The sequence below is a fragment of the Pan troglodytes genome, chromosome 2 (genome assembly GCF_028858775.2).
Source record: "Pan troglodytes isolate AG18354 chromosome 2, NHGRI_mPanTro3-v2.0_pri, whole genome shotgun sequence".
Classification (NCBI taxonomy): domain Eukaryota; kingdom Metazoa; phylum Chordata; class Mammalia; order Primates; family Hominidae; genus Pan; species Pan troglodytes.
In genome coordinates, this window is record NC_086015.1 from 145,174,385 (window position 1) to 145,202,237 (window position 27,853).

The 27,853-nt window shown below is 38.7% G+C and overlaps 1 protein-coding gene across 50 annotated transcripts in view; it reads right to left on the bottom strand.

The window, feature by feature from the left end:
* The window catches only part of TFDP2 (transcription factor Dp-2), a 199,330-nt gene that overhangs the window by 17,226 nt on the left and 154,251 nt on the right, over positions 1-27,853 (bottom strand). For 13 of the 50 annotated variants that reach the window (XM_016939950.4, XM_063805214.1, XM_063805216.1 and 10 more), the window contains 6 exons: positions 26,358-26,479; positions 24,879-24,926; positions 12,390-12,434; positions 9,836-9,998; positions 5,368-5,514; positions 1,369-1,437 (listed from right to left, as the gene is read on the bottom strand). In XM_016939950.4, the coding sequence (XP_016795439.1) occupies positions 1,369-1,437; positions 5,368-5,514; positions 9,836-9,998; positions 12,390-12,434; positions 24,879-24,926; positions 26,358-26,479 (594 nt within the window). 50 annotated transcript variants of the gene reach the window in all.

The window sequence follows — 27,853 nt, forward strand, 5'->3', positions numbered from 1 at the left end:
TCATATATATCTCATATACAGATATATATATAACATATATCTCATATATAGATATATATAACATATATCTCATATATAGATATATATAACATATATCTCATATATAGATATATATAACATATATCTCATATATAGATATATATAACATATATCTCATATATAGATATATATAACATATATCTCATATATAGATATATATAACATATATCTCATATATAGATATATATAACATATATCTCATATATAGATATATAACATATATATCTCATATATAGATATATATAACATATATATCTCATATATAGATATATAACATATATATCTCATATATAGATATATATAACATATATATATCTCATATATAGATATATATAACATATATATCTCATATATAGATATATATAACATATATATATCTCATATATATAGATATATATAACATATATATATCTCATATATAGATATATATAACATATATATATCTCATATATATAGATATATATAACATATATATATCTCATATATATAGATATATATATAACATATATATCTCATATATATGAGATATATATATATATATATAACCAGCCTAAATTTTGGTATTTCTATAAATCTTACTGAAACAGACCCAGTGTGGTGGCTCATGCCTGTAACCCCAGCACTTTGGGAGGCTGAGGCGGGTGGATCACAAAGTCAGGAGTTCAAGACCAGCCTGGCCAAGATGGTGAAACCCCGTCTCTACTAAAAATACGAAAAAACTAGCCAGGCGTGGTGGCGGGTACTTGTAATCCCAGCTACTTGGGAGGCTGAGGCAGAGAATGGCTTGAACCCGGGAGGCAGAGGTTACAGTGAGCCAAGACTGCACCACTGCACTCCAGCCTGGCGAAAGAGTGAGACTCAGTCTCAAAAAACAACAACAACAAAAATCTTACTGAACTATTTCATGCCATTCTGTCATTTACTGATAAAATTAAGTATTACAGGCAGATTTGATTACTGTACTTGAAGCACCTAAAATTTAACTAGCTTCACTAGTGGATATTCCAAATTCGGGCTAAAATAAACAAACACAAAAAGACCCCTGACAGTTTATGTTTAGAGAGGCCTGAGTGTCAACAGTGAACTGCTGCCTGGCGTTAAGTCACACACAGGGCAGGGAAGCTACTGTGGAGCTGAGATGATGGCAACAGATGGGACCATCTTAAGGCAGAGCACGTGGATGGCAACAAGCTAGGAGGTAAGAGAGGCTGCCCTGGCGTGGGCTCACCACACACCACTCAGAGGCACCACAATTAGAAAACACACTGACTCCAAAAGGCAGCAAGTGGAGAAACAGGGAAGGTAATGAAAACATCTTGGTATCTTTACCTGTAGGAGAAGTTCTTGCAGCTGGGCCCGCTTCTGCTTTATCCGTTCTATCCGCCTCTGCTTCTCTATCTTTAAAACATTGGTTACAAAATAATATGAACATAGGTAGAGTATAAAGTATCGTTCACTTTCCAGGTCCCTATTCTGAGATAACAATTTTCCCTAGAGAAACTGAACCCATTTTAACAATATGAATAAAGACAAATCATATCTTTGTAGGGGGCAGGGGCTGGAGTGAACAAGTAGACACAACATCAGATCTGTGGCAACTGTCATTAAAAATGAAATCATACACTTAATGAATACTTGTTAGCAGTACTTGTTGCAATTATTATTCAAGTTCTAATCAAAGTAATAGTACCACTTAGTTTATACTCACTCTATCTGCCAACACAAAAGTAAGCATTTTACACACATTATCTTAATTCACCTTCACAAAAACCTTATGAGTTAAGTCCTGTTGTTATCCACTTTGCATCGAAGGGAACGGAGGCATAGAGGGCTTAAGTAACTACCCAAGGTCACGCAGCTAGTGAATGGCAAGAGCCAAGATTTGAACCTAAATCCTCTGGTTACAGGGACTCTATTATTAATTACTTTGTTATATTACTCCTCTAAGAATAAGGCAAGATCTTATTTACAATTCCAGCTTAGCTGACTCTCCAATGAGGACAGCTGATAATACAGATATCTCACACATCACGGTAGGCTGGGTGTGGTGGCTCAGGCCTGTAATCCCAACACTTTGGGAGGCCGAGGGGGGAGAATCACTTGAGATCAGGAGTTTGAGACCAGTCTGGCCAACATGGCAAAACCCTATCTCTACAAAAAATACAAAAGCCAGGTGTGGTGGCGCGCATCTGTAGTCCCAGCTAATTGGGAGGCTGAGACACGAGAATTGCTTGAACTTGGGAGGCAGAGATTGCAGTGAGCCAAGATCACGCCACTGTACTCCAGCCTGGACAACAAAGCAAGACCCTGTCTCAAAAAGAAAAGAAAAAAAAAGAAACATGCTTATTGGACAAATTTTCCAGCTTCAAACTACTGCTTTTTTTCTCAATCTGATAACTACTCAGAGAAAACAGACATTAGGGTCTGAACTTCCTTGCAGTTGAATTCCTCACTGTCTCCTTGGGCAAAAGCCAATGACATCTATTAAGAAAAGTTATGGCCAAGCGCGGTGGCTCAGCCTGTAATCCCAGCACTTTGGGAGGCCAAGGTGGGCGGATCACAAGGTCAGGAGTTCGAGACCAGCCTGGCCAAGAGACCAGCCTGGCCAATAAGGTGAAACCTCGTCTCTACTTAAAAAAAAAAAAAAAAAAAAAAAAAAAATTAGCCAGGCGTGTTGGCAGGCGCCTGTAATCCCAGCTACTCGGGAGGCTGAGGCAGGAGAATTGCTCGAACCCGGGAGGCGGAGGTTGCAGTGAGCCGAAGATCGCGCCATTGAACTCCAGCCTGGGTGACAGAGCAAGTCTCCAACTCAACAAAAAAAAAAAGAAAATTTATAGGAGCCCACTGGTTTGGACTGAGCTCCTGCACTAAGCTCAACAGACCAAACAAAAATGGAGTCACTCATGCTGAAATGCCACCAGGCCAAAACTGAGTTGTTTATCTGACCTAGGAAATCAGGAGAGAAAGAGAATAGCAAACTACCCAAACAGGCCAGTTGCAGCTGGCATAAGAGAGTCTTCTCTATTTTACCCTTACAAGGAAAGTGACATTGATATGTCCAGTCTGCTTTTTGTTCTGTTTCTGCCTCTATCCGCCTTTGCTGCTTCTCTATCTTTAAAACACTGAAGAATGTTCAACCTCTTCTGCTCAGCTTATAGGAATACTCATTCTACTTACTAGTGAGGTGTTGCCAGATTCTAGAATCACAAATAAAAGGCAATTAAGATCTTTAAACTAAATTTGTTACAATTTTGTCTTTCAATCATCAAATAAGACATTTTTCTTGTCTGCTCCAGCAGATTATCTCTTACTTGCTCCGCATCCAGTCTAGTCTGTACTAGCAGTTTCCATTCATGGTTCCTCTATCCACCACGTTTTACTTTTAAATTACTTAAGATTCACTGTAAAATCTGTGTGGCGTTCTGCATTTGAAAAGATGTTGTAGGAGCATCCCTTTATCAGAAGCTCTGACAAGCCAGGCCCCTTACCTGTCCCTCATCCAACCAGGTCAAGCTGCACTGATTCTACCTCTAAAACACCTCTCCAATCTCATGGCCGCTGCCGTAACTCAGACCATCTCTAATCCGCCTCCCCCATTCCATTTCCTTCCCTACCTGTTAATTTTATTTCCAACCCACTGGCAGAGTGATCCTTTAAAAAACATCCTATCAACCCTTCTCTTTGTAATTTATCAACTGCTTCCCTTTGTTTACAGGATCAGGTCTCCACTGCTTAACACTTAGATATCTATCCTCCTTTCTCCATGCCTGTTCCCTAGCCACACCCAGCTCCAGGCAAGCTTTCTCATGCCTGTCTCAGCCCATGTAGCACCTCTGCCTTGAAGGCCCTCCCCACCCTTATCCACTTGGCAGACTACTCCCACCTCATGCCTGAGCTCTGGGATTATCTCCTTGGTAAAGCCCTCCCTCAGCCCTCTTTGCAGAGAATCTGTACATTTCTTTCTTAGGAGTAATCACATTTTCGGTAACTCTTTTACATTTCTCTTCTCCCCGGTGAGAATGACAGTTCCTTGGGGTCAGAGATTTGCCTTGTATAACCTGTGATTAAGCACAGGGTAGATGTGAATAGGTTTTTTTTGCTTAATGAGTCTTTGGTATCAGCTCAATATTACTGGTCATGAAAATGATGCTCAAATTCCACTCTATCAGAAGGAAGAAAAACAAGAAAAGGAGGATATTTCCACTGTAGCATATGAAAAATATTATATAGCTTCTGATGAATATCTGGTTTCTCTCTCCATCCATAAGTATAATAATACCAAATAACTGAATTGCTGGGGAGAAAAGACTGAGAAAAACAGGAAACCAATCTTATCTCCCAAAGCTATGTGTGTGTGTGTATATATATATATATATATATATATATATATTTTTTTTTTTTTTTTTTTTTTTTTTTTTAAAGATGGAGTCTTGCTCTTGTCGCCTAGGCTGGAGTGCAATGGCACCATCTCGGTTCACTGTAACCTCTGCCTCCCAGGTTCAAGCGATTCTCCTGCCTCAGCTTTCCAAGTAGCTGGGATTACAGGCGTCCGCCACTGGCTAATTTTTGTATTTTTAGTAGAGACGGGGTTTTACCATTTTGACACCCACCTCGGCCTCCCAAAGTGCTGGGATTACAGGCGTGAGCCACCGCCCCTGGCCCAAAAGCCATATTTAACCTCAGTTTACTCCATTTATGGCCATGATGGTAAAATTATGTTAAGTCAATTTAGAAACAGTATGTCAGGGAACATGCTCATTTAGGAAGAGTTTTCTATAATGCTTAAAGTTAACAGAACTTAAAATGCTTCTGCATACATCATTCCAAAATTCTATCCATTCTGGTAAAGACACAAATGAAACACTATTCATTCTGTTGCTACTATTTCAAAGTAAAAGTCTGACTTCCACAGCTATATTCAGAATATTGTGTAACCAATAAAGGAAATAAACAGCCAGCTTGATCCTTTTTTTTTTTTTTTTGGATACATACAGCAAGCATCTCATCAAATAAGATACCATTTCACCAGAAGTTTATTAGTAGAGTGCTCAGAATTAACTTAGGATGAAATAAAAATCTTCTCTAAGAAACAGTAAAATCAAATTGTTATTCAACTTTTATATCCCTCAGTTTCATCATTTGCAAATTAAACTGCAGACTATACCTATAAGGCGCCTTCCAATTCTAAAATTCTACAGTCTGTTAAAAAATGACATAGTATACATGAAAAATTGGAAATATTTTATATTAGAATTACATTTTTAAATTAAAATGCCTGTGATGTAAAATAATGCAAACAGTTATTCATAAACAGATTTTCTCACTTACCTCCAGATTCTGACATTCCTGAGCAGAATTGGTAGGCAGGCCAATCCACTTGATTTCTTTTTTTTCCTTTGAAATTATGTTCATTGCCATTAGCACATTTAAAGCATCATAAACTCTTCGCCTAATGTTCTTCTGATCATAAGCCTGCTAAAAAATATTTTCACTGAGTGATAAATCTTAAGGGTTAAGATACAGTCACATGATATGAATATATCAAATTAATATTACAACTTCAAAGTGCTGGAAGGATTCTATTTTTTTATTTAGCCAACTGACAAAAACATCCAAAAGAATTCTATATTCCGAGAAAATATCCTTCAAAATTAAAGATGAAATAAAAATACTTTCAAACAATATAAAACAAAATAATCTTAAAAATAAAGATCATGTTACCTGCAGATCTACACTGAAATATACTAAAGGGATTTCTTCAGGTAGAAGAAATATCATCTAAGATGGGAGCTTAGATATGTAGGATAGAATGAAGACCACCCCAAAAAGTAAATATGTGGGTAAATCTCAATTTTCACTGTATAAAACAATAATAATGCCTTATGGAGTCTAGAATACAGAACTTAATATACATGACAACAAATAGTATACATATTAACAGAAAAAGGTATTGGAGGTAAAGTGTTCTAAGCCCTTGCATTATCTGGGAGGATTTTAGACTTAAAAAAATCAAGGACATTTATTCAAGTTCTGGGTAAAACTGTGCTTCTCAAAATGTGTTCCTTGACCACTGCTGATCTGCAAACTGTCTCCAATCTACAATGGGACTAGGAACTTGTACCAAAATATAATCCTCTATATGACAAGGGACATTGTTCAGTTCAGCTGACCATTTTTCTTCTTCTTCTTCTTCTTCTTTTTTTTTTTTTTGAGACAGCGTCTCACTCTCTCGCCCACACTGGAGTGCAGTGGCGCAATCTCAGCTCACTGCAACCTCCACCTCCCGGGTTCAAGCGATTCTTCTGCCTCAGCCTCCCAAGTAGCTGGCACTATAGATGCACATCACCACGCCCAGCTAATTTTTCTATTTTTAGTAGAGACGGGGTTTCACCATATTGGCCAGGCTGATCTTGAACTCCTGACCTCATGATCTGCCTGCCTCGACCTCCCAAAGTGCTAGGATTACAGGTGTGAGCCACCGTGCCTGGCCTTTTTCTTCTATTTTTTGATAGTAAGACTTACTCAATCAAGGAAACCATGTTGGTTTACATTGTGGAACAAGGTCCTCAGGAAATGCAACGATAATAAAGGATGGTGGAGAACACTGAATCCACCTAAATATAAAACTAGATCTAAATAAGTGGGGGATTTAAGTTATAGAACTGAATGTAAATACTAGAAATCTTGACAATGGGCCAGGAGTGGTGGCTCATGCCTGTAATCCCACCACTTTGAGAGGCCAAGGTGGGCGGATCACCTGACGTCAGGAGTTCAAGACCAGCCTGGCCAACATGGCAAAACCCCATCTCTACTAAAAAATACAAAACTTAACTGGGCGTGGTGGCGCATGACTGTAATCCCAGCTACTCAGGAGGATGAGGCAGGAAAATCGCTTGAATCCGGGAGATGGAGGTTGCAGTAAGCCAAGATTGAGCCACTGCACTCCAGTCTGGGTGACAGAGCTAGACTCTGTCTCAAAAAAAAAAAAAGAAATCTTGACCCTGTAGAAACAATGATACTGTAACAACAAGTACTGGGAGGAGGCAATGTGATAGGTATGCCAATTTCCTCTTTTTGATATTGAAAGGGATATGGATGTTGTTCAAAGCAGATTAAATAATAATAAAGGGTTCAGCACAATCTATTTATTTAAAGTAATAAAAACAACTATTTTTCCGAGACAGAGTCTTGCTCTGTTGCCCAGGCTGGAGTGCAATGGTGAGATCTCAGCTCACTGCAACCTCCACCTTCTGGGTTCCAGTGATTCTCCAGCCTCAGCCTCCCGAGTAGCTGGGATTACAGGCGCCCACCACCACACCCGGCTAATTTTTGTATTTTTAGTACAGACAGGGTTTCATCATGTTGGCCAGGCTGGTCTCCAACTCCTGACAGTGTGATCCGTCCACCTCGGCCTCCCAAAGTGCTGGGATTATAGGCGTGAGCCACTGCACCCGGCCTATAGTAGTAGTATTATTCTTTTTAACAAATATACTAATATATCTAATCTGAGTCCTATGGTAGAAGAGAAAAATGGAAGACAGAAAAAAACATATGTTTTTCTTCATAACCAATAGATACTGTCTACAGGTGGTAACTCAAGGAACTTAAGTTATAAAGGTAACCAACTGAAGAACTGAGACTACAAGCATTCTAAATTATCAGAAAAATAACAAAGCAATGAATAAAGAGAAAAAAACTCAACCTTTGTTTATATCCTGGGAAGGTGGCGGTGATAGGGTATTAGTAAAAATGTATTTTAGATATTGAAAAGTGCTAAGAAGAAATGCTTCATTGTGGTGACAGGTGAGTGAAGATCACAAGGCAGGGAGAGAGAAGCCATATGAATACCTAGCAAAGACTGCTCTAGGCAAAGCAGTGTAATGGCCTGATCAGGGACAAAACATGTAGCTGGAGCATAGTGACATGTGGCTGGAGGGTAGTAAATGAGACAGTGCATAGCAGAAGACGAGATTAGTGAGGTAATGGTGGGCAAGCTCACAAAGGGGCTTGCAGATCATTGTGAGAACCATGGCTTTCACTCAGAAACAGAATGCTATAGACTTTTTTTTTCAAGTGCCTAGAGAACATGAAAAGAAAAAGAAAATCACATATGGCTCCCAAGGAAAATCTCAATGTAATCCAAAAAAAAAGGGAAATAGTTCAAATCATATTCTCTGGACAAATTAAGTAATAAAAGTAAAACTTTAAAGCAACAAACAAAACTTGGAACTATAAGAACTCTTTCTAAGGCAATCCTTAGGTCAAAGAACAAATTAAAACCAAAATTAAAGAACATCTAAAGAATAATATATCAGAATCAATAGGATAGGGCTAAATCAGTGCTCTAGAGAAACAGTCATAGCCATATATATATATATATATATATATATATATTTTTTTTTTTTTTTTTTTTTTTCCCAAAGAGACGAAGTCTTGCTTTGCCACCCAGGCTGGAATGCAGTGGCATGATTGAATTCCTGGGCTCAAGCAATCCTCCTCAGCCTCTGGAGTAGCTGGGACTACAGGTTTGTGCCACTGCACCTGGCTAATTAAAAAAAAAAAACTTTTTGTAGAGGTCAGGCATGGTGGCTCATGCCTGTAATCCCAGCACTTTGGGAGGCTGAGGCTGGAGGATCACTTGAGTCAAGGAGTTCAAAATCAGCCTGGGCAACATAGTGAGACCCCATATCAAAAAAAAAAAAAAAAAAAGATAAAGAAATACATTTTTTTTCTGTAGAGGCAGAGCCTTGCCATTTTTGGTCCCAGCTACTCAGGATGCTGAGGCACAAGCATCACTTAAACCTGGGAAGTAGAGGTTTCATTGAGCCGAAACTGCACCACTGTACTCCATTTATTTGAGACTCTGCCGGACGACTGAATTTTTTATAAACATATTTATGTATTCCTTTTCCAATTAAAAATAAAATTTTCTTGTTGACTTAGACATTGAAGAAACAATAAGATTCAGAAACAATAAAAAATTATTGGATAGGCGACCAATTTTTTTTTTCTTTTTGAGACGGAGTCTCACTCTGTCGCCCAGGCTGGAGTACAGTGGTGCGATCTTGGCTTACTGCAACCTCCGCCTCCCAGGTTCAAGCAATTCTCCTGCCTCAGCCTCCTGAGTAGCTGGGATTACAGGCACATGCCACCATGCCTGGCTAATTTTTTGTATTTTTAGTAGAGACAGGGTTTCACAGTGTTAGCCAGGATGGTCTCGATCTCCTGACCTCATGATCCACCCACCTCAGACTCCCAAAGTGCTGGGATTACAGGCGTGAGCCACTGCGCCTGGCCAAATATTTTTTAAATGTTAAAAAAAAAACACAAAAAACAACTAAGGCTGGGTACAGTGGCTCACGCCTGTAATCCCAGCACTTTGGAAGGCCAAGGCAGGTGGATCACCTGAGGTCAGGAGTTTGAGACCAGCCTGGCCAACATGGTGAAACACTGTCTCTACTAAAAATACAAAAATTGGCTGGGAATGGTGGTGTGCGCCTGTAATCCCAGCTACGCGGGAGGCTGAGTCACAAGAATAGCTTGAACCTGGGAGGCAGAGGTTGCAGTGAGCCGAGATCGCGCCACTGAACTCCAGCCTGGGCGACAGAGTGAGGTTCCGCCTAAAAAAAAAAAAAGGAATTCCCTCCAAAATAAAACTCAACAACAACAACAAAATCCCCCAAAATAAAGGATAAAACCCTCAAGTATAGTCGTGATTCCTCAAATCTATAACAAAGATAACACAAAGAAGTAGCATCATCCATCAAAATCAATGTCAGGTTCACGATTTACATACCGAATCAGCAGCCAAATGGTTATTTGAATTGGTGAACTCTGACACCAGCTCATCAGCGACTTCATTGTACGATGTTGTACCTTTTCGTTGAACTTTCTCACACACTTTCATTGAAAAGTGTCTCAAGCCTTTCCCATTTTTATCTCCTTTTTTGCTTCGTTTACTAGAAGGGAAAAAAGTTTTTTTTACTCCATTATACATATTAGAGAGTTTCTTTACAAATCTCTGTAAGATAATGCAAGAAGACAGTAATTTAAGTTTTACTTCAGGTGTCAAAAATTTAAATTGAATAGAGATGAGAAAATGTTTATTTAAACTTACTTTTTGCCTTAGAGGCCTAATAAAGTATAAAGTTAGTGTTTTTCTATGCATAGCATTTATTTATTCAACAAATATTTATTGACCAGTTACTATTCTATGCCAGATACTGTTATTGACACTGAGAATAAGTCAGTGAAAAAACACAAAAACTCTGCCCTTGTACAGCTAACATACTTATCTTTTCCTATTCTATGTAGATTATAGTTTTTTTACTGAAATTAAAACTATAGTCATTTGCCACATAAGGACATTTCAGTCAATGATGGGCCGCATATACAACAGTAGTCCAATAAGATTACAATGGAGCTGAAAAATTCTCATTGCCTAGTGATGTAGTAACCATCGTAATGGTTAATGTGAGTAATAATGCATTACTCACATGTTTGTGGTGATGCTGGCAAACAAACCTACTGCTCTGCCAGTCCTATAAAAGTCTAGCACATGCAATTATGGACAGTACATAATACTTGATAATGATAATAAATGACTATGTTACTGGTTTCTGTATTTACTAAACTATACTTTTCATCATTACTTTAGAGCGTACTTCTTCAAATTATAAATTAAAGTTAACTGTAAAAAGCCTCAGGCAATCCTTCAGGAGGTATCCAGAAGAACGCATTGTTATCACAGGAGATGACAGCTCCATGTGTGTTACTGCCCCTGAAGACCTTCCAGTGGGACAAAATGTGGAGGTGGAGGACAGTGATATTGATGATCTTGACGCCCCTGTAGGCCTAGGATAGTGTGTCTCAGTTTCCTTTTTTGGAGAGAGAGTCTCGCTCTATCCCCTAGGCTGGAGTGCAGTGGCGTGATCTCAGCTCACTGCAACCTCCGCCTCCCAGGTTCAATCGATTCTCCTGCCTCAGCCTCCCGAGTAGCTGGGATTACAGGTGTGCGCCACCACACCTGGCTAATTTTTGTACTTTTAGTAGAGACGGGGTTTCATCATGTTGGCCAGGCTGTTCCAGAACTCCTGACCTCAGGTGATCTGCCTGCCTCGGCCTCCCAAAGTGCTGGGATTACAGGCATGAGCCACTGCGCCTGGCCCTCTGTCTCAGTTTTCTGTTTTTGGGTTTTTTTTTTTTTGGATTCAGGGTCTCACTCTGTTGCCCGGGCTAGAGTGCAGTGGCGCCGTCATGGCTCACTGCAGCCTAAACCTCCTGTGCTCAAGTGATCCTTCCACCTCAGCCTTCCAAGTAGTTAGAATTACAGGTGCATGTCACCATGCCTCGCTAATTTCTTTTTTGTAGAGACAGGGTCTCGTTATGTTGCCCAGGCTGCTCTTGAACTCCTGACCTCAAGTGATCCCTCCCATCTCAGCTTCCCAAAGTGTTGGGTTATAAGTGTGAGCCACCCGGCCCAGCCACGTCTCAGTGTTCAACAAAAAAGTTTCAAAAGTAAAAAAAAAAAAAAAAATTAGAAATTAAAACACAAACAGAAAAAAGCTTATGGAATAAGGATATAAAGAAAATATTTTTGTACAGCTGTACAATGTGTAATGATTAATCAGGGTAATTGGGGTATCCATCATCTCAAGCCTTTATTGTTTCTTTGTATTAGGAACATTCCAATTCCATTCCTCTAGTTACTTAAAATATACAATCAATTGTTGTTAACTACAGCAACCTATTGTACTACCAAATACTAGATATTATTCATTGTATCTAAGTGTATTTTTGGACCCATTAATATGTTTGTGTTTTTTTTGTTTGTTTGTTTGTTTTGAGAAAGAGTCTCACTCTATCCCCTAGGCTGGAGTGCAGTGGTACGATCTCAGCTCACTGAGAAACCCGGGTTCAAGCGATTCTCCTGCTTCAGCCTCCCGAGTAGCTGGCATTACAGGCGCCTACCCCCATGACTGGCTAATTTTTGTAGTTTTAGTAGAGATGGGGTTTCACCATGTTGGTCAGGCTGGTCTCGAACTCCTGACCTCAAGTGATCCATCCGCCTTGGCCTCCCAAAGTGCTGGGATTACAGATGTGAACCACTGCTCCTGGCCAATATTGTTTGTGTTTTAAGTCAAGTGTTACTACACGAGTAAAACAGTTTGAGAACATTAAAAAGTTTATAAAGTAAAAAAGTTATAGTAAGCTAAGGTTAACTTATTATTGAAGAAAAAAATCTTTTTAAAATAAATTACTGTAGCCTAAGTATACAGTGATTATAAAGTCTAAAGTAGTGTGCAGTAAATTCCTAGGCCTTCACATTCACTCACCACTCACTGACTCACCCAGAGCAACTTCCAGTCCTGCAAGCTCCATTCATGAAAAGTGCCCTATAAAGGTGTATCATTAAAAAAAATCTTTTACAAGGTATTTTTACTCTACTTTTTTCTATGTTTAGGTATGTTTAAATACACAAATACTTATCACTGTGTTACAATGACCTATAGTATTCAAACCAGTAACATGCTGTGCAGGTTTGTAGCCTCGGGGCAATAGGCTATACCAAGTACCTAAGTGTGTAGCAGGCTATACCACCCTGGGTTTGGGTAAGTACATTGATGATGTTCACACAACGATGAAATCGCCTAATGAAGCCTTTCTCAGAACATAGCCCCTCATTAAGTGATGTGGGACTGTGAATATATTTATTGATAAATAATTTACATGTTCTATGTTATGTACATAGAAACAGATACTAAACATGCAGTTTTAAAAGGAATATGAGAAAAGGATATCTACTCTCCTTTCCCTACATTCCCAAAGAGTTGTGTATGCATCCCTTGTGATAGTATAGGACAGCATATATATCTTACCTCACAGACTACTTATTTGAAATAATGTGAAATCACTAAAATATATTGAATGGTATTAAGTAGTGGAGTAGAATGGTGACATTTTCAGTTAGGCAGACATTCTCACTGCAAAGCAGATTTTGGAATCAGAATTAGTAACAGTAGAAATTTATGAGGCAAAAGCAGAGACACAAAGACCAACTGAGAGGGTATTGCAATAGCCCAGGTAAGAGAATATGAATCCCCAAACTGGGGCTGTGGTAGGGCAGGAGATAAAAAGATGGATTTACAAAATTTTAAAAGACAAAAAATCAATAAAATTGTCTGAAGTGGAGGGTAAGGAAGAGAGGAATAGTAGAATGACCTCTAGAAAGAAGGGTCATTTACTGAGATCGAAGAGATGAATTAAATTTATGAGTTGCATTTTAAACCTCCTAATCAGCACTGTCCAATACCCCTAGGCATAACTCACATGTGGCTATTGAATACTTGAAATGTGGGAAGTGTGAATTGAGATATGTCGTAAGTTTAACACACTGGATTTTAAATACTTAATATAAGGAATGAATGTAAAATACCTCACTAGTGATTTTTATATTTAATTACACACTGAAATACAATATTTTGGATATACTGGACTAAATTAAAAATATTAAAATTAACTTCAGATATTTATTTTCTTTTAAAATTTCTATTGGGCAGAAATAATGTTGTGTATGGGATTATATAGCCAGGAAAAGAACTGGTTAATGGCTTAAAGTAAATAAATTTCTCAACTTAGTGGTTATATGCTTTTTTCTTCTTTTTTTTTTTTTTAAAAGACTACTCAAGTAGTCTTTACCCCCTACTCAAGTAGGGGGTAAAGTGTAGAACAGGGAGTTCGATCTGTGTTCAACTGATTGTGAACCATCAATTGAGATAACTCACTACCTTCAGGCCAGCCAGTTACATACTTTTGAAAAGCCAAGAGTGAAGCAGGGTTGTTTTTCATCCAATTCTTGGTCTTTTTGTTAAAGGCAGCAATAAGATAGGGTGGTTTCGGGCAATCACTTAGCTAATTGGCTTTCTATAGTCATACCTGGATAATATTTGTAGTCACACCTGGATAATATTTAAAGGAAGAAACTAAACATAGTCCTTAAGTAGGAACAACTACAATTTTAACAACTATTATAAAACAGTGATGGCTATACTCTTGAAATGTAGATACAAGCCTACATGTAAGAGTTTTATAAAATCAGTTCAGTGCATAAATTGATAATAAACTTGAAGAAAACTTGGTTAAATATCAACATTAGTAAACTATCAGATACATATTTTGAGCAGTTTACTCGATTTAACTCTGATCCACAGTCCTTCATCTGAAAAATGCAGAATACACATCTCACAAGTTGTGAGGATGAAATGCATATAACATATGGTACACTACAAGTGATCTTATCCCCTTCATGAGCTGCTAGAATTTTCATAAGCAATATAAAACCAAAGGGCACTATTCAACAATGGCTGGATCAAGAAATTAAGCTTATTATTTGGAAGGTTAATAGAATATCATGCCAAAACTCAATTAACATCAACATTAAAATTCAACAAAGGAGGTTAAAAGAGTCAACACCTGCCATACACAGATGAGAGATTTGGTCCTGCAACCAATCCAGTAAGCCACTTTGAAAGTTAAGCAAAAAATGTCTCTAGTTAAAGAACACTAAAAGGCAAAAGGCTATATAAAGAATTACAACAAAAAACGAAACAACTCAATTCAAAAATGGGCAAAGGGCCAGGTGCAGTGGCTCGTGCCTGTAATCCCAGCACTTTGGGAGGCCAAGGCAAGTGGATCACTTGAGGTCAGGAGTTAGAGACCAGCCTGGCCAACATGGTGAAACCCCATCTCCACAAAAAAATACAAAAATTAGCTGGGCGTGGTGGTACACATCTGTAATCCTAGCTACTTGGGAGGCTGAGGCATGAGAATCACTTGAACCTGGGAGGCAAAGGTTGCAGTTCACGCCATCACACGCCAGCCTGGGAGTGAGAATGTCTCAAGAAAAAAAAAAAAAAGGGCAAAAGACTTAATAGTCATTTATCCAAAGAAGATATACAAATAGCCAAAAAGTACATGAAAAGATGCTCAACATCACTCATCATTAGAGAAATATAAATAAAAACCATAATGAGATGCCACTACATACCCATTAGAATGGCTATTAAAAAAACAAAAACTGAAAACGAGAAAGTGTTGGAGAGGATGTAGAGAAACTGCACCCATTATGCACTGCTGGTGGAAATATAAAATGATACAGCCACTGTGGAAAACAATATGGCAATTTCTCAAAAAAAGTAAACATAGAATTACCATATGATCCAGTAATTTCACTTTTGGGTATACACCCAGATGAATCTGAAAGCAGGAACAACAGATATTTGTACACCCATGCTCATAGCACCATTATTCACAATAGGTAAAATGTGGAAGCAACCCAACTGCCCACCAATGGATAAACAGATAAAATGTGGTATATACATATAATGAAATACATTCATCCTTAAAAAGGAATAAAATTCTGATACATACTACACTACAGATGAACCGTGAAGACATAAGTGACATAAGCCAGACATAAAAAGATAAATATTGGGTTGGGCGTGGTGGCTCACACCTGTAATCCCAGCACTTTGGGAGGCCGAGGTAGGCGGATCACGAGGTCAAGAGATCAAGACCATCCTGGCCAACGTGGTGAAACCCCGTTTACTAAAAATACAAAAATTAGCTGGCGTGGTGGCGCGTGCCCGTAGTCTCAGCTACTTGGGAGGCTGAGGCAGAAGAACTGCTTGAACCCAGGAGGCGGAGGTTGTAGTGAGCCGAGATCACGCCACCGTACACGCCTGGCGACAGAGCGAAACTCTGTCTCAAAAAATAAATAAAAAGATATTGTATGATTCCACTTATATGAAATCAAATTATAGTCAAAATCATAGAAAGTAGAACAGAGGGATTGTGGGGGAGTGGTAAATGTAGTGTTGTTGCTTCATGGGGACAGAGTTTCAATATGGGATGATGAAAAAGTTCTCGAGATGGATAGTGGTGATAGTTGCCCAACAATTTATTATTTCTCCATGGTTCTTTTGGTTTTGAACTGACTTATGTTTTGTTGTCTTTGATGCTTAAGTTTTGATGATTTCATGGCTTTATTAGCCAGTGTATTTCTGCAAATAAGATGCTGTAGTTTATGTATTATGTATTTCATCATCAATTATGGCTACAAAACCAAATTCAATATGAGAGGGGGTCATGTTTCTGAGCAAAACTAATACAAACTCTATTGTATTCATTTTACTGTTCTTCTTCTTTTTTTTTACATTGCTCCTTGTGGAGCAGGACTACCCCATAGGCAACGTGCCCAGAGTAGCCTGTTCTTCATTCTTTAAGTTACTTACATTGTCACATCTGGTTAACTACTACTGCTGCCACCTTCAGAATAGGTATGCCTTTTCTTGAAAAAAATAGTTCAGGATGCTTATCTCACCATTAGAAAATGAGGATTAAAATAAAAGTTTACTTTTCTAATTTAGCTGATAATTTTAAATAATAAACCCAGGCTTGTTTGAAAAATTAAAATAACTGTAAAAATGTTATAAAAATAAATGTCAAAAATCCCTATTTTGGCCAAGCACAGTGGCTCAAGTCTATAATCCTAGCACTTTGGGAGGCCGAGGCAGGCAGATCGCCTGAGCCCAGCATTTCAAGACCAGGCTGGGCAACATAGTGAGACCTCATCTCTACAAAAAAATGTAAAAATTAGTCAGGTGTGGTGATATATGCCAGCTACTCAGGAGGCTGAGGCAGGAGGATTGCTTGTGCCTAGGAGGTCAAGGCTGTAGTGAGCCATGACTGCGCCACTGCACTCCAGCCTGGGAGACAGAGCAAGACGCTGTCTCAAAAAAAAAAAAAAAAAAAAAAACACCTATTTTTTCTTCATAGATTTTCTATATGCTTCTGGGTTACATTTGACAAATTAACCTTAATAAAAATTAACTCAAAGCAAAGACCTAAATGTAAGAGCTAAACCTATCAAACTCTTAGAAGAAAACGTAGGTGTTAAGTCTTTGTGACCTTGGATTAGGCAAAGATGTTTTAGATATATGACACAAAAGCATAAGTAACACAAGAAAAAAATAAGTTAATTAAACATCAAAATTAAAAACATTTGTGCCTCAAAAGACACCATTAAGAATGAAAGGTCAATTCACAGATTGGAGAAAAACTCTGCAAATCATGTATTTAATAAGGGATTTCCATCTAGAATATACAAGGAATGCAAATCAAAATGCTTTGAGTTAATTTTTATTAATGAGGTACCATTTCACAAGAAGTGTTAGCAAAAACGTGGAGAAACTGGAATACTCATACATTGTTTATGGGAATGTAAAACGGTACAGCCACTTTGGAAAACAGTCTAGCCATACTCAAAAGGGCTAAACAAAGAGTAACTGTATGACCCAACAATTCCACTCCTTAGTCTGAGCTTAGTCTATAAAAGATGGCTAGGAATACACCACAGGAGCCCACAACATGAGGAAGAAAGCTTTCCTTTTCTTCTTATATAGTCCTGTCCCATCGTCTAGTGACTTACAGCCTACAAGTTGAGAGTTACCTGGCTACAGTGTTTAACTTCTCCCTGAGTTTTTAAATGCAAATTGTCATTGACGTACGTAACACATAAAGAAAAGTACGCAAACCAACTGTGTTAAGTGTCTCCTTCTAGTTACAGTTCCACCCAAACACAACACCTCAAGAATATCTGTTACCATGACTTCTATTATAGTTTTACCTATTTTGAACTTTAAATTAAAATCACATAGTATGTACCCTTTTGTATCTGACAACACTATTTGAGAGATTCATTCACACTTTTCATGTGACTGTATTTCATTCATTTCATTGTATGAATACATTGCAATTCATTCATCCATTCTGCAGATGGGCATTTGGTTTGTTTCTAGTTGAAGGCTAATAGTGTTTCTATAAACTTTCTTGTACATGTTTTTGGTGAATGTGTGCACAAATTTCTGTTGAGTATACACAAGGAACAGAATTGATGAGTTACGGGTATGTGTACATTCAACTTCAGCAGACACTGCTAACTCCCAAAATGACTGTACCAGTTTTTCCTGCCACTAGCAGTGTATGAGCATTCTAGATGCTTCATATCCTTGCCAAACTTAGCACTGTCTATCCTTTTCATTGTAGCCATTCTGATGGATGTAAAGTGGTATTGCACTGTGGTTTTCATTTGCATTTTTCTAATGATTAATGCTGATAAGCACTTTTTCATGTTTACTGGCCTGTTTGTATTTTTTGCTAGAATAAAAAAATTCTGTTCATTTTTATATGCCCTTATATCCAGCAACCTTGCTAAATTCATTTTTCTCATAATTTGTCTGTAGATTCTTTTGTTTTTTCTTGGGATACAATCACATCATCTGCAAATAGTGCCATTTTATTTCTTCATTTACAATTCTTTTATTAAGGCTTTCCATTTTGTTTCTTGGCTTACTGCACTAGCAAGAATTTCCACTACAATACTGAATAGAGGTGGTCATTAACTAGGGATTCTCCTTGTTTCTTATGCCAAGTTGAAAGCTTTTTATTCACTACTAAATGTAATGTTTGCTGTCAGATTTGTGTGTGTGTGTGTTTGTGTGTGTGTGTGTGTTTTTTTTTTTTTTTTTTTTTTAGCCAGAGTCTCACTCTGTCACCCAGGCTGCAGTACAGTGGTGTGATCTCTGTTCACTGCAGCCTCTGCCTCCAGGTTCAGGCAATTCTCCTGCCTCAGCCTCCTGAGTAGCTGGGACTACAGGTGCGTCCTGCCACGCCCAGCTAATGTTTTGTATTTTTAGTAGAGACTGGGTTTCACCATGTTGCCCAGGCTGGTGTCGAATTCCTGAGCTCAGGCGATCCACCCACCTCATCCTCCCAAAGTGTTGGGATTACAGGCATGAGCCACTGCGCCTGGCGTGCGTGTGTGTGTGTGTGTGTGTGTATGCGTGTGTGCATGTGTGTGTGTTTTAAAGACATTCTTCTCGGCTGGGTGCGGTGGTTCATGCCTGTAATCCCAGCACTTTGGGAGGCCGAGGTGGGTGGATCACTTGAGGTCAGGAGTTCAAGACCAGCCTGGCCAACATGGTGAAATCCAGTCTCTACTAAAAATAGAAGAAAAAAAAAAAAAAAAAATTAGCCGGGCATGATGGCAGGTGCCTGTAATCCCAGCTACTCCGGAGGCTGAGGCAGGAGAATCGCTTAAACTCAGGAGGCAGTGGTTGCAGTGGGCCGAGATTGTGCCACTGCACTCCAGCCTGGATGACAGAGCAAGACCCAGCCTCAGGAAAAAAAAAAAAAAAAAAGAAAAGAAAAAGAAAATGACATTCTTCTCATTCTGTCACCCAGGCTGGAGTGCAGGGGCCTGATCTTGGCTCATTGCAGCCTTGACCTCCTATACTCAGCGATCCTCCCGCCTCAGCTTCCCAAATAGCTGGGACTACAGGAGTAATACCACCATGCCTGGCTAAGTTTTGTATTTTTTCTAGAGATGGTGTTTTGCCATGTTGCTCAGGCTAGTCTCGAATTCTTGGGCGCAAGAGAATCGCCTGGGTTGGCCTCCCAAAGTGCTGGGATGCCAGGCGTGAGCCACCGTGCCTGGCCTGCTGTTGGTTTTTGCCAATTGTCTTTAACATACTAAGTTCCCTTCTATTACTAGTTTGCCACTTACCATAATGAGTAGAGTTTAATCAAGTCATGTGCTTTTTTCTGTACCAACTGATCATAACATTTTTCTCCTTTATTTTGTACAAAACCCTAGATTCTCAGCCTCCTGCCCACAAACAGCAAACTACCCCATATCTAAAAGCTACTGTGGAAGTCCCTCAACTTTCTGAGGTTCTTCCTGCTCTAGTTTTAGCCCCTCTAGTTCTCCTGCCTCAGTAGATTTCTGGTATCTTCAAATAACACAATCCCAGCTATTCTCTGCAGCAACACTAGACTGCTGCCAGGTTATTTCATTAAAATAAAAATTCTGTTTTCATGTTTTAATATCTTGAAGAACTGTTTTTAGCAATCTTTTCTTTTTTTTGAGATGGAGTCTCACTCTGTCGCCAGGCTGGAGTGCAGTGGTGCAATCTCAGCTCACTGCAACCTCTGCCTCCCAGGTTCAAGCGATTCTCCTGCCTCAATCTCCCGAGTAGTTACAGGCACACGCCACCATGCCCAGCTATATTTTGTATTCTTAGTAGAGACAGGGTTTCACCATGTGGGCCAGGATGGTCTCGAACTGATCCGCCTGCCTCAGCCTCCCAAAGTGCTGGGATTACAGGCGTGAGCCAACACGCCCGGCCGGCAATCATGTTTTAAACTTCATAGAATGTTTTTCTTCTTTGCTTCTTTTCCATAGGATCTTCTTTTTCTTTCATGAATATTATCTCTTCTCAGGAACCTTCAGACCTCTCAAAGGGTGATAATTACAACTTTATTTTATTGTTCTTTTTTATCTTACATCCTCGGGTCATAACTTTTGTTTATTCATCTTGTTCCTTTTCTTTCATCATAGTTTTCCAAAAATGTCCTGTTCTTTCATGTTCACGAATGTTGGATTCAAGTTTTCAATATATAGAGTTTACATGAGCTTCTTGTATGCAGGCTTGTTTTCCTAAGAAGGTTCCCCCACTTGTGGAGGGCTAACCACAACTTCTGTGGATGTGAGTGGGCCATGCTGGCAACAAGCTTAACTTCAGGTTGTATTTGCTGCTAAGCAGGCAAGCAGGCAGCCAGTCTGGTCTCTCTCTCTTCCCACAAATACAAATGCCAGTATGAGGAAAACCTGTTCTGGGGCATACTAAAATTCTTAAACCAGCTGAAGCAGGCAGTTGTTTCCCTGGGATCAGTTCTCCAAGTTTCAGCCCTGGGGGAGAAATGTTTTTGGGGCAACTGCTCTGTGTATGGAGGTGGGATAAAAGGTACAAGGGGATTTGAAGGGTTGGGATGGTTCAGCTGGCCCAGCTGCTAAAAGTCTTTATTCAATCGCCCTCCTTACTTCCTCCAACAATTCATTCTTGCTTTCTACACAGGTCAACTTTAAGCCTGGAGCCTCTCTGTGACAATGTAGGGTACAATGGCTACCATTTCTGATGCTGACTTCTTCCACGCAATATGCGATATAGATTTCTCTACTTTCACTTTTCATTATAATAACACTAGCTTTCATTTTCTAGTTGGAAAATCTATACCCCTATCATTTTTTACAGCACTGTTACAGATTTACTTTTATTATTATTATTATTATTATTATTGAGACAGAGTCTCGCTCAGTCGCCGGGGCTGGAGTGCAGTGGCACGAACTCGGCTCACTGCAACCTCTGCCTCCTGGGTTCAAGCAATTCTTGCGCCTCAGCCTCCCAAATAGCTGGGATTATAGGCATGTGCCACCACACTCGACTAATTTTTGTATTTTCAGTAGAGACAGGGTTTCACCAGGTTGGCCAGGCTGGTCTTGAACTCCTGACCTCAAGTGATATGGCCACCCTGGCCTCCCAAAGTACTGGGATTACAGGAGTGAGCCACCATGCCCAGCCCCTTTAATTATTTTTTATACTAAAATTTCAATAAGATCTTAGCAGTGGGCATGAGGGAGGTAGGGAGTAAACATGAGACGGAGTCTCACTGTGTTGACCAGGCTGGAGTCTCACCCTGTTGCCCAAAATGGAGTGCAGTGGTGTGATCTCGGCTCACTGCAGCCTCCGCCTCCCAGGTTCAAGCGATTCTCTTGCCTCAGCCTCCTGAGTAGCTGGGATTACAGGCACCCACCACCATGCCCAACTAATTTTTGTATTTTTAGTAGAGACAAGTTTCACCACAAAAAACCTCAGCCTCTCAAAGTGCTGAGATTACAGGTGTGAGCCACCGTGCCCAGTCTGTGGTTTTATTTTCTTATTTAGGTTTTAGCTTCTTAATTTAGTTCCTTTGATAAAGAATGCTTCCTCCTGGTTTCTTTGTTTGGTTTATGAACTTATAGAGTGTTTACATCCTGTGGCCAAATTTTGATGTTATTTGGAAAGAGAGGGTCTTGGTGTTTGAAAGAGCTCAGGTTCTAAAAAAATGTATAAACCCTATATATTTAAGATTTAAATAGAGAGCTTCCAATTTAAGATGGACTGGGCTGGGCGCGGTGGCTCATGCCTGTAATCCCAATTCTTTGGGAGGCTGAGGCGGGCAGATTGCAAGGTCAGGAGATCAAAACCATCCTGGGCTAACACGGTGAAACCCCGTCTCTACTGAAAATACAAAAAAATTAGCCAGGCATGGTGGCACACGCCTGTAATCCCAGCTACTTGGGAGGCTGAAGCAGGAGAATCACTTGAGCCCGGGAAGCGGAAGTTGCAGTGAGCCGAGATCACACCACTGCACTCCAGCCTGGGCAACAGGGTGAGACTCCATCTCAAAAAATAAACAAACAAACAAACCCCACTAATATACTATGGTTTGAAAAGCATGTTACATTTTATTAATTATTTCCTTTGAAGTTTCAAAAGAATTACACCCAAATAATAAAAAAGTATTTTTCTTTCTTTCCAGGCACGTAACTAGAATCTACAAACCATCTTTTGACATTTTCCCAATAAATTTTTTTATGGTTTACAAAAGTAATATACAACTTAAATGTATAGTATTGTATCTCAAGTATAAATTGCAATAAATGTATTTCATTTTAGTAAGGAGTTATATAAAATACATAGTAAAAGTTTCATTTCTTGTTAAAAAAGAGTCAACCAGAACATTTAAATCAACAAAATATTTCAGTCGTGTTTATAAAATTAACCCTTGACCTAATTAGCAAAAAAGTAAAAAATAAAAAAAAGGCCAGGTGTGGTGGCTCATGCCTATAATCTCAGCACTTTGGGAGGCCAAGGTGGGTGATCACTTGAGGTAAGGAGTTAAAGACCAGCCTGCCAACATGGTGAAACCCCATCTCTACTACAAATACAAAAATTAGCTGGCACACGCCTGTAGTCCCAGCTACTTGGGAGGCTGAGGCAGGAGAATCACTTGAGCCTGGGAGGCAGAGGATGCAGTGAGCCAAGATTGCGCTACTGCACTCCAGCCTGGGCAACAGAGTGACACCCTGTCTTAAAAACAAAAGAGGCTGGGCGTGGTGGATCACGCCTGTAATCTCAGCAATTTGGGAGGCCAAGGCAGGAGGATCACTTGAGGTCAGGAGTTTGAGACTAGCCTGGCCAACATGGTGAAACCCTGTTTCTACACAAAGACAAAAACCTGCTGGGCATGGTGGTGCATGTCTGTAATCCCAGCTACTCTGGAGGCTAAGACAGGAGAATCGCTTGAACCCAGAAGGTGGAGGTTACAGTGAGCTGAGATCAAGCCATTGCACTCCAGCTTGGGAGAGAGAGGAAGACTCCATCTCAAAGAAAGAAAAGAAAGAAAGAAAGAAGGAAGGAAGGAAGGAAGGAAGGAAGGAAGGAAGGAAGGAAGGAAGGAAAGAAAGAAAGAAGAAAAAAGCATAAAGAAAAAAATGAAACACCACTGTGCTAAATCTTACTCATTTAGAACAAGGAATAAAGAAAAATACATGTAGCAATCTTCGTGGTTTGACAGAGGGGTGGTGGGGATACATTACAGAAAAGTTATATTCAAAACTTTTTAAAAAATGATAAAAAAAAATGCTAGGAAAAAAAGCCACTGAACCAAATGTAGAAAGAGAAAGTTGAACCAATGGCTAAACTATAAATTTAACCTAACACTTTTATGTGTTCTCACTTATAGATCTTTAGAATTCTTACTTACGAGAATAAAGAGAATCTTGGTTTTTGTACTGTTTGCAGTGCAGAGATGCCACCAATCATAACTGACAAATAGTTCCATTTTAAGGCCTTAAACATTGCTAAATACATCTGCAAGAACTTGTTCTGTTGCCCTTTCGAAGGATAAACACCAGTAAAGACCAGTTTGAGTTGGAAAGAGGACTTTCTGTTAGAGAGTAAAGAACATTTCATTTCTATGATACAGCAGCTCCTCAGAAGTGATTGTATCTGTTGAAAACAATTAGGACCAAGAAGCAAGCAACAAAAGCCACCAAGGAACTGAAACAGCACTAGTGTCAGGGCAAGAAAACACACATCCTTTATACATATTCCCATGGTTCTCACTCAGAACCTACTCACTTTCATTTTCGACTGAATTCTAACATATTTGGCCATCTAGTTTCTCAGGGCACAGCAAATCAGAGATAGCAAATTAGAAAATGTAGGAGTTTCTGACATGGCAGGCATTTATTTTTTACTTAACAGACTACAAGTGATTCTGATGCACAGCCAGAATGGAGAAGCCACTGTCCTAATATTCTAAGATAACATGAACTTTCCTTATGCCCAACATATTGCTTAAGAAACAAGCAAGTTTGTTATGATTTATAAATGTTTTAAGAAAAACTTAGCCGGGTGTGGTGGCTCATGCCTGTAATCCCAGCACTTTGGGAGGCTGAGGCAGGAGAATTGCTTGAACCCGGGAGGCAGAGGTTGCAGTGAGCCAAGATAACGCCACTGCACTCCAGCCTGGGTGACAGAGCAAGACTCCATCTCAAAAAAAAAGAAAAAAGAAAAAATTGTTAAAGTTTGGGCATGTTAGGGTAATGTGGAGTATTCACTTTGATAGAACTCTTCATTTCCCAGATGGAAAGAGGGGAGAGACTAAAGGACATACTACCAATAGTCAATCTGCTCACAGGGTAATTTCTACTGAAACCATACAGATACCATGAGTGAACTGGGGCACTCAATGCAGAATGAAATAATGGCAAGAACTGAAAGAAGTTAAAGTTACATGAAGAAAAACATCGCATTAAACCAGAGCAGTGGCAATGCCAACAGCCTCTCTATATAGCCAAATCTTCCAAACAAAATAGTTAGACTTATACTCACCTTTCTGAAAAATCAGAGTCTATAAATTTTCTAGCCCGTTTTCTATCACTAAAAAGGAAAAAAGATAGCATAAAAACAATACATACTTAAATATAATTTAATTTCATTAATACTTTATTATAACTTGTCTAAAATTATACACTGAATATTCAAAGACTAAAACTAACAAATACAAAAGATAGGTACATAAAATAAATCTTAATTTTATCATGTGAACAAGGTATCACAACATAATAATTATAAGTTGAAAAGAGCTCAATGACTAGTTAGAGAGGAAAACACTGCAGACTTGCAAACAAGATAGAGAAAAATTTTCTTCACTCTGCGAAATACTGACTATAAAAACACCAGACAATCCTGCCACCTCCAATATAAAGCACAAATGGGGCTGAAAACATCCAGACCCTGGTCATTTCCAAAGTGGGCCAGCACTGCTGGCACAGGCTTGGCTTTCACGTTATAATCTTTCAAGGCTATAGAGAAATCCAGGGTAACCTTAGATCTACATAAGAATGTTCATAAGGATTGAATAACCCATAGGATTCCAGGTAATTCTGTCATTTCAGCTCATTTGATAATGGAAAAGTATGCATATACAAAACTCTTCTGTCTTTAATGTATTTGTGTTTGTACATGTGTGTAGGCATGTATTTATGTATATTAATATGTATGCATATTAAAGCACTTTGCCAGGATTATTAATTCACTTAATATCCTTGAAGCAAGGAGATTCTTACTGAACTAAGATTTACCATCTGCTTGCTCAAACTCACATATGACAGAATCACCAATGCAGTATTCCACCATGTAAATAACTTCTAAAGTAACAAAACGTCTAAGGTAACAAAATGAGGTTTTGAGTAATTTATCTTATTTATTTTTCTTTTATGGAAGTATGAGGTGCTAAAATGATAAAGAGTGGAGAAAGGTATAAGTATTTTACAGGCAAAGATGAAACATATAGAAGTTTGTACTAAAAGTGACAAATTAGTAACAGAAGGGATATTGATTCAATCGTTCAGCATTTAAAAAGAAGAGGAAATTTAATAAAAAATTTATTTGCCCTCTTTTCCTACCCTTTTCTGGTTTTTACGGAAGTAATTCATAGGGGAAATTCTGAGTATAGCCAACACTTAATATTTAACTCCTTTTCTGTGTGAGTTAAAAATATATAAAAATATAGTTTTTATATCTCCAAAGCAGTTAAATGTTATAATAATAAAAGTAGTCCTATTCCAGAGTTTAAAAAATCACAGGGTTTAGTTATGAGTTATTGCACTGTTTTTTTTCTGTTTAAAAATACTTATTCCAGAGATTATTTATATCTAAGATATAAAGTGAAATAAAATAGGTGATTTTAAAGGAAAAACATTTGTTTTTAAGAACGAAACTAAAACAAGAACAGAAGACAAGATAGTAAGAAAAAAATGTCTAAACTTTTTTTAAGGTTTTAAAAATAGTAACTTGCAACACTCTTACCCAGGGACCCAGCCAGTAGCTTCTGCTATGTGTGTCTGAGTAACCATTGCTGGTGCAGGGGTATATGGACTCCCAATCAGAACACTTCCTGAACTGGTTAGTCTCTGTGGTGTGCTTATAATCTGTAAAGTTAGGAACAAAGAATATAATATTCTTAATTATTAAGAAAAGCCTACAGGCAGAAAATAACATTGATTGCTAACCTACATATGAGGAAACCTTGCTGCCTAAAAGGCACTTAATGTCAGTCATCTAAAAATATAAGCAATGCCTTTGATTTACTTATATCCTAGGATCTTAAAGCACAAGTATCCTGAATACTGACATGAGGTCACAATGCAGGTTTCAGCAAATAAATGGCAATTTGGAAGGATTAAGTAGAGAACTGATAATGCTTTAAAAATCAGAAAAATGAAAAGCTTCCTTTGAAACTGAGGAAATGAATTGCAGTACTAGATTTACTAGTAAATGAATTGATTTACTAGAACCAGGGCAACAGCAAATCACACTTCCACAGTCCATCATACAGTATACACAAAGATACTATCCAGCTTGGATTATTATATAGATGCAATTTTATCCTTTTTTAAAAGAGTATTGGACCGGGAGCGGTGGCTCGTGCCTGTAAACCCAGCATTTGGGAGGCCGAGGTGGGAGGATCACCTGAGGTCAGGAGTTCAAGACCAGCCTGGCCAACATGGTGAAAACCTATCTCTACTAAAAATACAAAATTAGCCAGCTATGGTGGCGTGCACCTGTAATCCCAGCTACATGGGAGGCTGAGGCAGGAGAATCGCTTGAACCTGGAAGGCGGAAGTTGCAGTGAGCTGAGATCACGCCATTGCACTCCAGCCTGGGCAAAAAGAGCAAAACTCCATTTCAAAAAAAAAAAAAAAAAAAAGAGTATTCATGTTATTAAATACTCTTTGAAGACAGTTTAAAGACCATAAAACATTCTACCATGTGGATTTATTATTCTCTATTAGATATATATGCATTTTTAATTATTCACTATTATAAAGAATGCTGTGATAAACATTTTTTACAAAGACCTTGCCCTTAATTTCTATTTCCTAAGGCTAGACTCCAGAAAGGGGATTAATGGAACCCCTAAAGACTTTTTTAGAAAGGTATCTTATATGTGTTACCAGGTCTTAAAATTTTCACTGGTTACAAAACAAAACATGTTTTTCCCAAAGACATTTATAATAATTAATACAAAAAAACTAGCAGCCTAGTAATAGCTTTAGAAGTATTTTCATGTAAAAAAAGGGGAAGAGGCATGCTCCGGTGAATGGGGATATTAATGAAACATGATTGGCCCCTATTTGGATAATTGTTGAAACAACTGCTGGGTATATAGTTCTATTTTTGTAAAGTTTTGAAAGTGTTCATGATAGTAAGTTTTAAGTCCCAACTGAGAGAGAAAAATGTCTACAGGGACTACAAGTAATTGTTAATAAGTCCTCAAACAAGAGAAATAGTTCTATTTCTAC